At 38.4% G+C, this 17,016-nt stretch overlaps 1 protein-coding gene across 1 annotated transcript in view; it reads right to left on the bottom strand.

Moving 5' to 3' along the window:
• Window positions 1-5,133: 5,133 nt before the first annotated feature.
• Window positions 5,134-17,016, bottom strand: part of stx7l (syntaxin 7-like) — a 17,080-nt gene continuing 5,197 nt past the window's right edge. The window contains exons 4-10 of the mRNA XM_037685366.1: window positions 14,395-14,485; window positions 14,155-14,295; window positions 9,405-9,445; window positions 9,220-9,310; window positions 9,044-9,116; window positions 6,848-6,930; window positions 5,134-5,637 (exon numbers count right to left, since the gene is read on the bottom strand). Of these exons, the coding sequence (XP_037541294.1) occupies window positions 5,542-5,637; window positions 6,848-6,930; window positions 9,044-9,116; window positions 9,220-9,310; window positions 9,405-9,445; window positions 14,155-14,295; window positions 14,395-14,485 (616 nt within the window). The 3' untranslated portion in view covers window positions 5,134-5,541. The remainder of the gene's footprint in view (window positions 5,638-6,847; window positions 6,931-9,043; window positions 9,117-9,219; window positions 9,311-9,404; window positions 9,446-14,154; window positions 14,296-14,394; window positions 14,486-17,016) is intronic.

The following is a 17,016-nucleotide window of genomic DNA, read 5'->3' as shown; positions in this document are numbered from 1 at the left end:
GATAAATAATGTTAAATTATTATTTTTATATATGAATGTTTCTGTTCAGTGTCCTGAGATGACTTCTGCTGTGACATGGTGTTATATAAATAAACTGAACTGAATTGAATTAACCTCAGGTTGTCAAAAGAACAGTCTGCAAAAGCAAAGATATTTGTTGTGACAGAACCCCATTTCTAAACCTCTGAAATAACCCTTTAAATAGCTTCTGCAGCGCCGACGCAGCACTGCAGATAAAAAGTAGAGGTGGAAGACAGGTAAGAGGGAGAGAACGTGGGACATTTTGAGAGGAGAGGACAGCCGTTACTGCTGGCATAAGAATTAGCTGATCTGCACTTCAGAGCAGAAAGGGGTTCTCTGTTTCAGTGAGGGGCACATCATGCTGATCTAATGGAGGGGGTCAACTTTTGATTTTAATCAAAGCAAAGAATCAGAGCTGGAAAGAAAAAAAACTTGTGAAAGGAAACAGCTGAGTTAAAGGTCTGATGCAGTTTGGTGGAGCTAGTTTTATTCAGCTTCTACTTACAGTAATAGAAGTGGTTTAATATGAAAACATGTGTGAAACGTGTCTGCACTGCAGGAGACTGCCCAAAAACAAACACTTTCAGTTAGGTGATATTTTTGCATTAATACAATCATGGTATTTTAGCAGAAAAACATTCAGAAAAAATAGTTTTAGTGGGATGTTATGATGCTGGTGGTCCTGGAAGTGGCACAACAGTGTCCTCTAGTGGTAACAATATGTTATTTCACAAAACTTCATCTTAAATTAAAAAAAAAATCCCCAAGTCTGTTTTAATTCTATGACAGATTTTGATTAACTCAACAAGCTATCAGAATGAAAACTAGACTGATAACAGATCATGTTTTGTAGGTTTCAGGGCTAACAATCTGAACATCCTGGTTTGTGAAACGTGATAAAAATCAACATTTTGTTGCTTTAAACAGCAGCAGGCCCACAGGAAAACCATTTGAACTGCTAACAAAGACCTGAATCTTTATTCATAATAAAGTTTTGAATGGAAAGTTGTAAACTATCAGCACAAACATTAAATTGTTACAGAGCCTCATCCTCAAATATTAAAGTCTCTGCTTTATGAGTGGAGGAGTAAATATTCAAAATGGTGGATTTCTAATAAAACCGTGTTAATGGAAAACCTCTGTCAATCCACTGAGGAAAGGAAAACTAATAGGAACTTGTCATTTATTTTACAGGGACTGCAAAGCTGACGTCAGTTTGTTCAGACGAGTTCTTCTTCAGCTTTTGTTAAGTCTTTCAAACGGTCAACTTATAATTTTCTCAAATTATACCACTTTATGACTATTTATTATCCTTTAAAAGGGGTTGCCAAACATACAGCACATGGGAGATACTTCCAGTTTCCTTTAAACGGTTAGATCTTCAGCTCTTGCATGAAAGCTGTTTGGTGAGATTTTGGTCCAAAAAGGGAAAATCCTTGTTTTTTTCGCAACAACCTGTAAAAATCTGAGCGTTTAACCAGCCTCCCAAATATCTCCTGTCTCACTGATGCCCATTTGGACCCATTTCATGCCAGGGTGATGTATTTACTGTACGACGCTGGACCCGAGTCATCCTCATCTCTCCTGTCAGAGGAAATTTCTGCTTCACAGCAGCTTGTTTCGTCCTCCTTTAGGCCCAACTCCAGCACCGTCTGTCCTGACATATAGGAGCTAACTCCCTCAGTGTTCCCTCCCGTGCATTCCTTCAGCTCGTACAATAAACAAGGAGAGGACAGACTGTACAATGTGAGCTTTGAAACTTTGTGCAGGTCAGATCTCTAAATCATTTAAACAACAAGCTTGTGCGCAGCTCGGCCTCCACGATCAGTCGTTTCTCCTGATTAATGGGAAATGTGCAGTTACTTCTGCTGAAAACAGGAAGTTGCTCTTGCTACACATGCAGATGTGTTGATTCTTCATTTTAAATTTAATGCACGGTTGAAGGGTTGAACCAGAGTCCTCTATAACATTTACTTTTCTCACTTGGGCGGCTGTGGCGGAGTTCTCCAAAGGGAGAGTTGGGGGTTTGATTCCACCAGCAGTCACATGTTGAAGTGTCCCTGAGCAAGACACTGAACCCCTCATTGCCTCTGATGTGTGTCCCATCAGTGTATGAATGCGATAAAGCTCTGATTATTCTTTGTAGAGATCTAGTAGAGTGCTGTATGAATTGGTAAATGAGGACACAGATTGTGTAGTAAAGAGCTTTGAGTATCTCGATAAGATAGAAAGATGCTATATAAGTACAGTCCATTTACCATTTGGATCAAGTCACTAAAACTAGGTTCTTATTTATGTATAAGCCGTCGTGTTTTCAGTTTACACTCCACCAAAGTCACTCGAAGGTTCCTCGATTCGAGTTTTACAACCAACAAAAATGAAATAACACTGTTCCTGTTGCAGGCAGCACGGTGGCACAGTTGGTAGAGCTGCCACCTCTCAGCGAGCAGGTCGCCCCAGTTTAAATCACGGCTGGGGGCCTCTCTGGGTGGAGTTTGCATGTTCTCTCCGTGCATGCGCGGGTTTTCCAAAAACATGCATGTTAGGCTGATTGGTAACTCTAAATTGCAGGTGAGAGTGATGAGAGTGAATGGTTGTTTGTCTCGTTTGTCTCTATGTGTCCAGGGTGTCCCCGCCTCCCACACCGTGATGGCTGGACATGGGCACCAGTAACCCCCCACAACCTGAAAAGGAAGAAGCGGGTAAAGATAATGGATGGATGGATGATTCGGTTGCTAACTAATTTTTTTTCAGGTTTACTTCGTGTCTGCAAAAAGGTTTCGACACGGTAAGGAGAAATAGAACTGCAGATATCAAACTTGTCTTTTGAAATTAAAACAGTTTATTCAACCAAAAAAAAAAAAAAAAAAAACTGACATTAAGTCTAAGCAAAACTGTCTAAAACTTTGACTTATCTTAAATATGGTACTGTTGGTAAATATTTACTGTGCATTATCTTGTATTTGTTGTCACCTTTTTCATGCACAACATTCCTGTGAATAGTATACAAGCTGCTTCAGTTGTCTCAGTCTGATCCCAGTTTATTCCCTTTTTTTCTCTCTAATCATCAGTTTGGTTCCAAAAGTTGCCAAAAGTCATTCCTAGATTGCTTTACATTCCTCTCACTTCCGTTCACTCAAGGAAACTGAACAGAGAGGGGTTCGAGACAGGATCCAGATGCCCTCAAAAACTCCACGTCATGCCACATTTCTGAACGTTTTCAGAGTTCCTGCGCCTCCGAAGCAAAAACCCTTTCAAACGTTTCGAAACATTCTGGAAAGTCCAACAAAGTTAAGTCAGGTCCTCTGGACGGTTTCTTTTTTTGTTGAACTTTTTCATCCTTCATCCAAAGGACTTCACCAGTCCGAGGAGCCACAAGGATTTTGATGTTTGTTGCCTGATCAGTATTATGGGTGGATATAGGAGTATCAGAAATATAAATGAACCGTTCATAGCAGGGGGCTCGTCTTTTAGCAGATATCTGACCTGAAGTGTTGCTGCTGGCATCCTAAATCTCCCTGCAGGATTTCCACAGTGCACATGAGAGTCTTGTGACCCAAGTTAAGCCTTAAAAATCTCCTGTTGGTGTCTCTGTTATATTTGCTCCTCCCTGATGCAAATTTTTTGTGTTGTTCTAATTTTTCCTGGACAAAGAAACATGTTGTTATAAAAGGGTAATTATGTCATATTGCAAACATCGTCCAGGTACTTGTTGATGTCCTGGCTTTACAATCATTTCTTTTAAAAGAAGCCATTTTCTTATTCTAAAGCACTTAAATTAGGAAAATAAAAGCTGCACAAAAAGAGAAAACGCCAACATTTATTACACTTTTTTTATTTTTTTTATTTTATTTACTCTTCTGATTTTGACAAAAGTTCTAATTATGAAACAAAAAGGATTAAAATTGGAGTGTGGATTTCAACCAACAAGCGAGAATTGATTGGCCTGAAACATCCAACCTGGGAGTCGATCACGTTTTGAAATTCTTTATAACTTTAAAGTTTAATTACAGGAATTCACCTATGGAGCGTTTTGTCTCTAAGTCTGAGTGGACACGGTCTGTGCTTGAAAAATAAAAATAATAAACTCAACATTTTGCATGGAAAAGAAGGATAATCTTTTTTTTTTCCCAAATGTAAAAAAAAAAAAAGTAACTTTTAAAGACATTTTCCACAGAATTTTTCCTTTTTTCTATTTTAGTATATTTGGGGAAAAAAAAAAAAAAAAAAGAACAGGATAAAGATGCATAAATACATAAATAAATAAATCACCAATCAGAGATTAATTCATTTTCATTTTTTTAATGAGCTTTTTATTTACAGTATTTATTTCGTTACTTGATGCATAAATCAGAGGTTTGCACGCAGCTCTCTCCAGGTTCTGTCATTTCTCCAGCAGTTAAAACTATATATTAATAAAAACCTACATGAGGTCATCATCATGTTACAGTATTGAACCAAAGACTCTCAGAAACAGCATTAGTGTCTGTCTACAATGCAAAATACAGTTTTTTTATTGGTGGGCTTTGGTCTAAAGCTCAATTTGTTCAGATTTAGGATAAATCTAGTAATAAGTGGTGGGTCATTAAATAATAGTAACAAAAATCTCCTCAAACTGCACACATCTCATTTATAGTTAGACATTTCCTTGCTAAAAAGTCCAAGTGTAAGGGCGTTGAATCAACAAAAATGTGCTCAAAAGTTTGGCATAAAGGTACAAAAACAGCCCCGAAACCCCCCACACTACTGCTGAATACTCTACATGTTGTACAGTATATTCATTTAAAACATACAAGTAAAAAAAAACCACCCCTTAAAGTACTAATCTAAGCCTTCGTGGTAATGGAAGTGTATTTAAATAAAACATGAATCTGAATGTAAATATGATTTTTATCAATCATGGTAGAAATGACTACTTTCAAATAAAACGAGTACATGATTAAAAGTGTCTCTTTGACTTTGGTCAGCTGATTGTACTTTGAGCCTGAGAGAAACTGGATTTATATGAAATCAATTCAGACGCTCCGCTCGACGCAGCAGCTGGAGTTTCATGTCTAACTTCATTCATAAGGGGAAGGAGCTGCAGCTAAAAGAATCCACGTTTCTTTCTCCGCACGCTTGCTGCTCGATTGTTCCTGAAACCATTTGTCCGTAATGTTTAACTCAATAGAGAAACACTGGAAGTTACTGGAGGCAGCAGGCGATGAATCCCACCAGTGACCTCAGACACACTCCACCTGAGCTCACTCCTTAATTAACAAGATAAATGAACAAAATGGCTCGCCTTAAAGTAATCCACGCCCAGATCAGACCAGCGGTTCAGTTAAAGCTACGTACAACGAGAGCTACCAGTGTGGGTTTTGCTTCACAGTAAAAAGGAGTGTGTGGTAAAGTCAACGAGGACGAGACAGTCTTCAAAAACACAATTGAATCATGAAAGGAGACAAACTTGATGTAAATGTGACGATGGAGGGGAAGAGGAATGACACTCTGTGCTTCTCCGAGGCTAACAGGAAGTCCTCACTGTTTGGTGACACCCCAAATGATAAGTGCGATTACAACGACAGCTACGGTCGACACAATCACCAGAACACAGATCTTCTTCCTGTAGCTCTTCTAAAAGCAGGAACACACAAATAACAGATATTAAGAAAGCTTAAATGGATTGTTTTTCTTAACATGGGTGACATTTTGAACAAATTCTGAGTCAGAGCGTGAAAAAGCTCAGCCTTTTTTTTTTCATGCTTACTTGTGAACTCACAGAGGTGGGCAACTTTTGTTTCCAAAGGGCCACATCAAGACATTTAAAGCAATCTAAAGGGCCGCATAGAAAATCGGAAAATAAATTTTCTTTACGACATATAATCTAGAACAGGAGTTCCCAAAATTTTCCATGCCATGACCCCACAAACAGCTGAGGCCCCCCTCGCAAACCCACAAACAATGCTTCAAAACATGTAAAAAACATCAACTTTTAGAATGTTTTAACATTTATTCACTATTTTCAATTAATTATTACAGATACTGCCGAGTATAAAAATGTTATTTACAAAAACAACTTTTCAACAAACTGTTGACCAGAAGAACAAAACAAAATAAATCAAACCTCTCTCTCTCAAGCGTATTTATCCGGAAATGACAGATACAGATTGCTCTAGTATGCAATTTTATTATTATTATTATTTTTTTTTTTTTTTTGCCATTTTTATCGTCTTCTCTCCAGCTTTCTGGGCCCCCCCTAGCGGCCCCCACTTTGAAAAACACTGATCTAGAAGACCTTTGTCTTATTGTAGCATAGTTAGAACGCTTTATAAAACACGTCTTTCCAAAATCCTTCAGGAATATAAGACGTTCTGTAAACTGGCTCTTGTGACATTGTATTGCACACGTTAGCTTAGCGTGTTATACACGTTAACTTAGCATGTTATACACGTTAACTTAGCATGTTATACATGTTAGCTTAGCATGGTATACATGTTAGCTTAGCATGTTATACACATTAGCTTAGCATGTTATACACTTTAGCTTAACATGTTATATACGTTAGCGTAACATGTTATACATGTTAGCGTAACATGTTATACATGTTAGCGTAACATGTTATATATGTTAGCTTAAAATGTTATACATGTTAGCTTAACATGTTATATACGTTTTATATTTTGTGTTTTCTTTTTAACTAAGTATATTGGGGGCCTGATTGAGATTGTCCAAGGGCCACTTTTGGCCCTCGGACCTTACGTTGCCCACGTCTGCTCTAACGGCTCAGCTACACGAGGCAGAGGGGAAGCAGTCATGATGAAACTACTGTCCTGTCGTATTTCACCTGGTAGCTCGCAGCTTGGTTTAGCTGCTGTGAGGCACTCTGAACGCAGGCGTCCGCACTCTCCACGTTGGCTTCTATACTGTCTGCAGGTCACAAAAAAAAAAACAAATGCACAAATTACCACCGAGGTCTGAACGGATCCTCAATATGAGCAGAATCCAAAATGAAGCTATCGAGCAGCTCAGTGGGTGAATGTAGCCTCTAAGAAACCTGCTAAATATAAATAAAAGAAATCTGCGTTGTTCTAAAGACATAACTCTGTTATCTGTTTTCTGACAGCGCAGCGTTGCTCTGCTGCAGATTAGATAAGCTGAGAAACAAACCAGCTACGATACAAGTGTTCCTTAAATCAAACACATCACATCATTCCTTCTGTTGTCTGCGTCTCCTTCCTGTCCTCTCTAACCCCAGCAGGCAGCGGCTGCTCCTCCTGCTTCTGCTGGAAGTTTCTTCCTGTGCAAAGAGAGTCGCTTCTTTCCACTGTCGCCTCTCTGCTGCTCAGGATGGGGCTTGAAACAAAACGAAGATCTGACGCAGCCTGCCAGCTTCCTTAGATAGAGAACTTTAACCAACTGGTATTTCATGAAGTACTGGATGTGTTGCATTATACCAGGAAATAACTTGACCGTAACTGGGCTTGATTCTGGTTATGATTGTGATGTGTTTACAATAACAACACTGAGACAATGTCTGTCGTGAATTAGCACTAGATAAATAAACTGAAATGAAACTTCTCATCATTTACAACGTTCTTGTGCAGGTTGGTTCGTTAGGAAATGATAACAAATGTATATCTAATAACTTTTGACAGAAAAGTTGTAAGATTTTTGATTATTGTTACTAAAATCAGTCTAATCTGTATTTAGTTTAATTCAATTCCATTCAGTTTATTTATATAGCGCCAAGTCACAACAAGAAGTCATTTCAGGGCACTGAACAGAAACATTTGTATATGTAAAGACTGTTACAACATTGTTTATCTGAGGAGCAGACTGCTTTGAGTTGAACTCCATCACAGAACTCTCATCTTGAGCGAGCATGAAGGCGACAGTGGAAAGGAAAAACTCCCTCATGAAGAAGAAACTTTTAGCAGAACCAGGCTCAGGACAAGCATCTGCTTCAACCGGCTGGGTTTCGTAGGAACAGATACACAATGGCAGGTCAAGAATCACATGTTAAGATAGAAATAATTCCAAATGAAAACTATTCAGTTTTAGCAATTCATTTAAGAAATGAAGTCAATTTGTCCTACAGTAGTTTAAGCTTATGACTAAGTCAACCCTAACTATAGGATTTTTTTAAAAGGAAGTCTTAATCCCAGTCTTAAAACTGGACAATGTGTCAGCCTTAGAGACAGAAACTGGAAGTTGGTTCCACAAGAGAGGAGCCTGATAACTGAAAGATCTGCCTCCCATTCTGCTTTTGGAAACTCTAGGAACCACGAGTAAGCCTGCAGTCTGACAGCAAAGTGCTCTGTTGGGAAAATATGGAACAATAAGACTTGTAATATAAGAAGGAGCTAGGTTGTTGAGGGCTTTGTAGGTTAGAAGTAAAATTTTGAATTCAATTCTGGACTTGGACTGACTTTTTTATGCGTTTAAATGATCTTGATTTTATATGTACAGCACTTTGTGGCAGCTGTGATTGTTTTAAAGGGCTTTATAAATAAAGTATTATTATTATTTTTAGTATTGACAGGGAGCCAATGGAGAGAAGCTAAAACTGGAGATATATGATCTCTCCTACTAACTCCAGTTAAGACTCTGGCAGCAGCATTTTGGATTAACTCATTTTTTTTACATCTTCATCCCATAAAGTCTCTAGTTTTCTTCCCAGTCTGTGTTTATCAGAGTCAGAGTCAGAGATTCTTTATTGTCATTCACACCTCATGTGGTACATGTGGTGGAGCGAAATTATGTACACGGGGTCCCAGTTACATCCGACAATAAAATGTATAAGAAAAACAGTAATAACATCTAAGATATGAACTAAGAAAAACATCAACTAAATATACACTAAGCACTCATAACATAAAACATTGAACATCAGCACAAACATGAACATGAGTCTGTGTGAGCAGATGTGCACGCATGGACACATCAACATTGAAACAGACCTATAGACCTGCTTGAACTGAAGATGTCGAAGACCAATGAAGAAAGAAGAGAAGGTTTGTGAGATGTGACTGAAGCTCACCTATCATGTCCCCCTGCTCATGAACCATCATGCCCAGGTCCTTGAAGATGTCATTAATGTCCGTGATATCAGACTAAACCGAAAGCAGAAAGACATTTGGTTCATGTGAGATGGTTGTAACTTTACGGTGGACATCAGAACTGAGGAGTTCTCTTGTATTTGATTGTGCTTGATACCTCCAGCTGCCTGATGGCTGATTCCCTCTCCTGGATCAGCCTCAGGTCCTCTTCAGTGAACGCCTCGGCCTCAGCCTGCACTTGAGCGTAACTGTAGTAAAACATGGGAAAACGTGTACTTTAAACACTCTGTAAATTATTAAGAACAGAAATAAACAAGAACGATGTGGAGTCTAAGGATGTACCTCGGAGGTGCCGTTCCAAAACCATCTTCAGACTGACCTCCCTGTTAAAAGAAATAGCTCATGTTTCTGAGTTTATTACAGCAAACTTTAAAACGAATAACATTTTGCAAGTGTAGCTGTACTTTAAAGCACAAACAGTAATTAAACATGCAGTACTCTATTAAATAAACTTGAGTCAGTGTCAGTAAAACAGTTATGTCAACATGTAAAAAATAGTTGCAGAGAACAAACTCCAGAGGAGCCATTTAAAGCAGCTCCTCCTGATTAGAACCAACAGAGACTTCTTTGTTTGGGGAGATAAGCTGAGAGGGAACAGAGTTGCTGAGCAAGATGGCTCCCCCACAGGAATCTAAAACTGTCACTGCTATGAGGCGCTGCAGGAAACTCAGCAACGAGAGAGATGCTCGGCGAACTCGACTTCTACAAACTGGCATATGCTACAACTACTTTAATCATAAAAAAGAAGAAACAAAACAAAAGTCTGTTTAAAACACAGTAAAACAGTGCTACAAGAGTGACTGGACCCATGTCTGTTTTTCCACATTTTATGAAAACAACATCTCTGACTCACATTGTTTCTAATATATAATATATATATATATTCAAGTTTTGACAGAACGCATACTTCACACATTTACCTGACACTAAACAAGACTTTATTCTGAAGTCCATAAAGCAGCAGGGGTGTCCAAATGTTTTCATATGTGGGCCACAACTATGTATGTATGTATGTATCCTTTATTTAACCAGGAAAATAACTCTTTGAGATTAAAAACCTCTTTTCCAAGAGAGCCAAGACAGCAGCATAAAACATACAACAAATCCAAAATACTAAACCAAATACACAAAATACATATCCAGGAGAAATCACAATAATTACACATTAGAGCCGTTACAGGAGCCAAGTGATCTGAGCTCCCGTTCCTTTAGAATTGATTTAAATTGTCCCAACGTGACAAGAGATGATAATTTTAAATCCTTCTGCAGAATATTCCAAGTGGCAGGGGCAAAATATTTAAAAGCCTTTTTACCCAGTTCAGTTCTGACCTTTGGGACCTGCAACAAAATGATGTCCTGAGAGCGCAGACTATAATGGTTAAAATTTCTAGATAAAAGTTAACATAAATATGTAGGAAGATGCCCATGGATGCATTTATAGATAAAAAACCAACAAGTGAGAAAGTCTTTGGTCAGTCAAAGAGGGACATTTTGCTGTAGCATACAAAGTGCAGTGATGTGTTCAATAGCCACAGTCAGTCATAAAACGGAGGGCACAATGATATACAGCATCCAATTTTTTCAAAACATGGGCTGAAGAGTTCATAAATAGCAGATCTCCATAATCCATCAGGGGCAGAATAGTTGAAACAATCAGGTACCTTCTGACTTGGTGTGAGAAACACTTTTTGTTTCTAAAATGAACCCCAATTTAAGTTTTAGTCTAGAAACCAGTTTATCAATATGAGATTTAAAGGATAGATTCTCATCAATCAGAATACCGAAATATTTGTAGCACCTGACAACTTCAATTTCAGCCCTTTGAACAGTGAACAAGCTGCAGGATAGGTGGAAGCTGCTTACCATTTGAAAATAGCATAGCCTTTGATTTTTCTGCATTCAAAACCAGCTTAAGCCCAGCCAAACGGGACTGAACAGTATCAAATGCAGATTGCAGCAGTTTAAATGATTGTGAAACTGAAGACGATGAACAATAAATAACTATCATCAGCATATAGATGAGCTTTAGAATCAGGCAAGTTATCGCACAAATTGTTTACATAAATTGTGAACAACAAAGGACCTAGTAAGGAGCCTTGAGGCACTCCCTTTAAAATAGGAAGGACGGAGGAACAAGACCCAGCCGCTTGGACACAATGAGTTCTATCTATAGCTGGAGAACCAGTTAACAGCCTGGACAGATAACCCACTTTTGTAGAGTCGATTCATCAGGTTAACATGATCTACAGAGTCAAACGCTTTAGAAAGGTCAACAAAAAGAGTTGCACAATATTTTCGGCCATCTAGGGCATCTATAATGTCATTTACCACTTTAAGAGCAGCAGTTGTTGTACTGTGCTTTTTTTCGAAAATGTGATTGGTGTTGTGAGAGTAAGCCTGTTGAATCTAAAAATGTTTTCAGCTGTTCTGCTATCAATTTTTCCAGAACTTTGGAAAGTACACACAATTTAGAGATCGGTCTGTAGTTGTTGACTACAGATGGATTGCCACCTTTTAACAAGGGAAGAACATGGGCAGATTTCCATATCCAGGGAATCTTGTTTTCTGGAAGAGTTAAGTTAAAGATGCAACATAGAGGTTCTGCTATAAAGTCTGCAGCTGCCCTCAAAAAAGGGCTGGAGTTTGTCAGGTCCAGCAGATTTACAAGGATCTAATTGTTGTAAAGTTCTATGAACTTCAGTTACATCAAAAGGGGCAAAACTAAATCCTTGAACTGAATCACTCAAGTGTGCTTGAGAGAAATCTTCTTGCACAATTAGCCTCTGAGGAAGCAATGATTCAAACAAGGATCCTGAGGAAATGAAATGTTCATTGAAACAGTTAAGAATAGCTACTTTATCGGTTATGTTTTGTGAATCCTTAATAATTCAAGTAGGTAATTCGCTAGATATTTAATCTCCGAATGAGGATTTAATCACTTTCCAAAATTTCTTGGGATCATTTAAATTTTGAGTAGTTTTATCAACATAAAACTGGGATTTTGCCTTTTTAACAAGGGAAGTAAAGCGATTTCTCAATTTCTAGAATACCAGCCAATCATTTTGAGTTTTAGAATGCCTGGCCTTGGCCAAGCATTATCTCGATCTTTTCACAAATTAGACAGCTCAGCCGTGAACCAGGGATTATTTCTACCATTTACTCGAAATTTACGAAGAGGGGCATGTTTATTAATAAAAAAAGTTAAAAGCATCATAAAAATATTTCCAGGCCAGTTCTACATCATCAAACAGCCATAAATCATGATGGAAAGCTTGCTCACTAAAATGTTTTGTATCCCTTTTCAGAATCAAACGAGGGCTTGATTTCACGAGTTTAGTGTTTCTGAAGATGGCTGTAGCACAATGGTCACTTATATCATTTGTAAATACTCCAACATTTGAATATTTATGTGGCAAATTAGTTAAAAACAAATCAAGAAGAGAGAATTTTTCTGGAAATTTAAGGTTTGGGCGTGTTGCCTCATTAACCATTTGTGTTAAATTAAGACCATCACAAACAGATTTAAAACCAGCAGAGATGGGAGATAACCAGTCCCAATTCAAGTCTCCTGTAAAAATGATCTCACTAAAAGCTAAATTTGCGAGCTGATAATTTAAGGCTGACAAGGTCTCACTATTAGCTGATGGTGGCCTATAACACCCCACCACCGTGATAAAGTGACCCTGAAAAAGTTCCAACTTCAAGGCAAGAAATTCCAACTGTCTACTTAAGGAAAGACATGACTGAACAGTAACGTGAAATTTCTGCTTGACATATATCGCAATGCCACCCCCCTTTTTAGGACGATCACATCGAAATACATTGTAACCTTTGATGGCAATCTCTACGTCTGTAATGGATGTCTTTAGCCAAGTTTCTGACACAACCAGTATGTCAGTGTCAGATGAACTGGCCCAGATTTTTACTTGATCTAGTTTGGGTAGCAAACTCCAAACATTAAGGTGAATAACTCCAAGACCTGATCTAGATTTAAAATCACTTGGAGTATTAAAACAAACATTATTTGGGCCAGGATTAAGTTCAATATCACCAGACAATAAAAATATAAGAACAATGATACATTTCTTTCTCATTATCAAGACGAAACGCCCGTGGACCCCAAAAATGTGAATTTAACTCAATGTGAACAATATTTTGGAGAAAGGACAAAAGTTTATTAATTTTGGTGGGGAAAGAGTTTTAAAATTGTTGCAGATCCAAAACATTAAAAGCCTCATAAACACTAAGCTTCTATTTTTTATTTAAAAGGATTTGATTTATTTGAATTGTTGGGTTTATGTTTTTTGTTTTCGTCTTTTTAGTCTGTCCTCAGCAACAAAAGTGTAAACTGAGTAATTGTCCTTTTAAAAGGAGGTCCATCAGCCTTTTGGACCATGGATGGCCCAAAAGGCTGATCAAAGTTCTGTAAAACCGTCCAGCTGTCAGTCGCTACAACAGATTCATAGAAGGTTTGATAAAGTTGATCAACTCGTATGCAGATGACACCACATTATATTATTTTTAAAATGTCCAATTTCTCTCTTGATTATTTTATCAACTTCAATATTTAGCCAAGTTTTATGAATCATTATTCAAAAGTTTCCTGGCAGAAATCAGTAAAGATTTTTGGTGATTTGTACAATGAAGTGAAAATAAAAGATTATAGCCAAAGGTTTGTATTTTGCTTAATATTGCTCATTTTGAGAAGATAGGTTTAAACAGCTAAATGGATGAAAAACAAACATTACATAAAAAAGGATTACCAACTAACTTGCAGAAAGTCTGCATCGACCTCTTAAGCCTGCTGGCCAAAATGGTACCATTCTTAAATTGCAGTTGTGGGCCGCACAAAATCACTCCAAGGGCCACAAATGGCCCTCGGGCCACCCTTTGGACACCCATTACCTTAAAGTAACTGCTGAAGTGTGACACTCCCTCTAGTTTAATCAGAGACCAAGTACTTTCTAAGTTCTTTGGCATTCTACTTGATGATGAGGTAACTTGCCCTCCAACAAAAAGTCCATTAACTCACCACCGACACCCTGGAGCTGGCCCGGACTCGGGCCACAAAGTCCCTCTCTCTGTCAGCCGCCTGCCGCTGCGTCTTCTGGAAGCTGTTCAGAGCGGCGCTGAAGTCGTTCAGCAGACGCTCTTTCTGTAGCTTTCTCTGTCGCTAAAATCCCAACAGGAAGAAATATCATCAAATAATCCAGATCTGGGATCCAGTGTGATATTTACTCGATCTGAGCAGAACCTTTAGGCGGTCCAGTACCTGATCAGGGCCGATGGGCAAAGCAGTGAAGGACTTCATCAGCCTGTCGGTCTCCTTCGCCAGCTGGTTGCCTTGCTGCTGTTTCTGTTGACTGTTGTCCAAACATACACATTTCATTGTTTTCCTACAGCGGAGCTTTATTACTGACATCCAGTACAGAGTAAGTATAAAACTTCAGAAATGGGGGGATTAAATGGACAGGTTATGAACAGGTTATGAACAACTACTATCTTACCTGTTGTAGATAACTCTTTGAACAGCCTCAGTTTGGACAAATAGTTTAATTTTGACTTGATTGATAAGCTAAAGATTAGGGTTGGGCAGTGATTTTCAAATACCTGAAGTTTAATTAAAATGAGTAAATTCAAAGATTTAACGTGACAATTATGACTGTTTCAATTAACACTGCTAGTGACCCACCAAGTTATCAAAGTTCATGCTCAACAATCCAGGTAAAAAAAAATCCAACAAAGTTCAGTCGGATCATCTGGTCGGTTTCCTTTTTTGTTGAGATGCTTCATCCAAAGGACTTCATCAGTCCGAGGAGCCACAAACAAATTGAGTCCCACAAGCAGCACACTCTCATAATGGATCAACCAGTTTGATGGTGATAAGATGGTTTCTGGGGCTCGCCCTCTCCCCAGTCGACTCCTCTGAGGCAGCCATAGCCAAAGTGTCCAAAGTGGTTTGAAACTTCACCCCTTTTGAACCACTTTGGCTATGGTTGCCTCAGAGGAGTCGACAGGGTAGAGGGTGAAACCCAGAAAGCATCTTATCACCATCAAACTGGTTGATCCACTATGAGAGTGTGCTGCTTGTGGGACTCCGTTTGTTTGTGGCTCCTTGGACTGATGAAGTCTTTTGGATGAAGGATGAAACATCTCGTCAAATAAAGAAACCATCCAGATGACCTGACTGAACTTTGTTGGACCCATCAAGTTGTTTCCTAACAGTACTTTTCTAATGGAAGTACCCAGTAGTTTTTTTTTATAAATATATGCTAAACTACTCAAAACATCCCATCTGTTGGTCTTATTGTTTATTTTGAAAGTAACAAAAAGTGGAAACTATGGTTACGAGTGAGCTCAGCTTTACTGCCAGAATATGTACATCCCTCTCCACTGATCCTTTAGTGAAAATGAAGTCATGTAAACAGTCTCATCTAGCAGAATTAGCAGCAGCACACACCTCAGTACCACAAACTCAGAGAGGGTTTCTGTGTAAATAAATGCTAGTGCGAACGGGACCAGAACTAAAAAAACAGATGGCTGCCATTTTAAAACGGCTTCAATCTTAGAAATTTCATAGCGGTTCGTGTGAGCATTGTTTAATAAACTTTCACATGTGGTAATTTACATCGTATTCTACGGCTATTTGCAAACAAGATGTAGCACTTCCTGTGCAGCCGTTTGAAAGAGGTAAAAAAAGAAGGTCATATTAAGCTTCAGATGGACAACCGGATCACCGGCCACACGCGTCCTGCTCCGCCCTGCTGTCATCTGCGGTGAAGGAAGTTGCAGCATCTGAAGCTACAAAAGCCGAAGCGAGCAGCGTGTTCAATTAAAATAGACTTTTTCTATATTTTTCCAAATAATTTAACTCTAAGAATATTTCTATTCATCTGTATAACAGCCTATCTTTAGAGTTGATTTTTTCTGACAGCGGGGCTATTACAATTCTGCCGGACAGACAGTGAATAACAGTGGAGTAAAAGTTTAAGAAATGGCATACAAAAAAAAAAAAAAATATATATATATATATATATATATATATATATATATTACAAGCACATAGATGTTTAACATCTTGTTCAAATACACCAAAATGCAGAAAATCACATTAACTTTATTTAAACATTTCTGGGGGAGGACCCCCAGACTAGAGCTGCGATTTTTGGCCCGAGTCCCCACCTGACCAGACCCAAAATTCGGGCCAGGTCGAGCCAAAATTACGTGCCTGACGGGCGGGCCAGGTCGGGTTCGGGCTTTTGATGTGGTTTTAATTGCACATGTAGCCCCGCCCATCCTTTGCTCTTATCACACATCTGAGGATTTGCAATTGACCCACAACAAGCAACATAATGGAGCTGGAACATATTAAACAAAATATAAAAATGGGAGAACTCACTCTACAAAGCCAGCGCAGTGAAACCTGCTGATGTGCGTCAGGTCAGGTGCACGCTCAGGTCCGACTGGCCGGTTGAAAGAGGTAAAAAAAAAAAAAGGTCATATTAAGCTTCAGACGGACAACCGGATCACCGGCCGCACGCGTCCAACTCCACCCTGCTGTCATATGAGGTGAAGGAAGTTGCAGCATCTGAAGCTACAAAAGCCGAAGCGAGCGACACATTCAGTTAAAATAGACTTTTTAAAATATTTTTCCAAAAAATTTAGCTCTAAAAATATTTTTTGTTCATCTGTATAACAGCAAATCTTTGGAGTTGATTTTTTTAGGATATTCATTTTGTATGTTAATATCCATATGGTGAAAGAAGAATCTTAAACCTTCCTTTCTTTGAAATACGTTTTTAAAACTATCATATCAAAGTCATTTGTTTACAAAAGCAGTAAAAGGTTAATATATATATATATATATATATATATATATATATATATATATATA

This window comes from Nematolebias whitei, chromosome 12, assembly GCF_014905685.2.
Source record: "Nematolebias whitei isolate Nwh7 chromosome 12, NemWhi1, whole genome shotgun sequence".
NCBI classification, from domain to species: domain Eukaryota; kingdom Metazoa; phylum Chordata; class Actinopteri; order Cyprinodontiformes; family Rivulidae; genus Nematolebias; species Nematolebias whitei.
The sequence above is the reverse complement of the archived record's forward strand: the minus strand, read 5'-3'. Positions and strand labels throughout refer to the sequence as shown.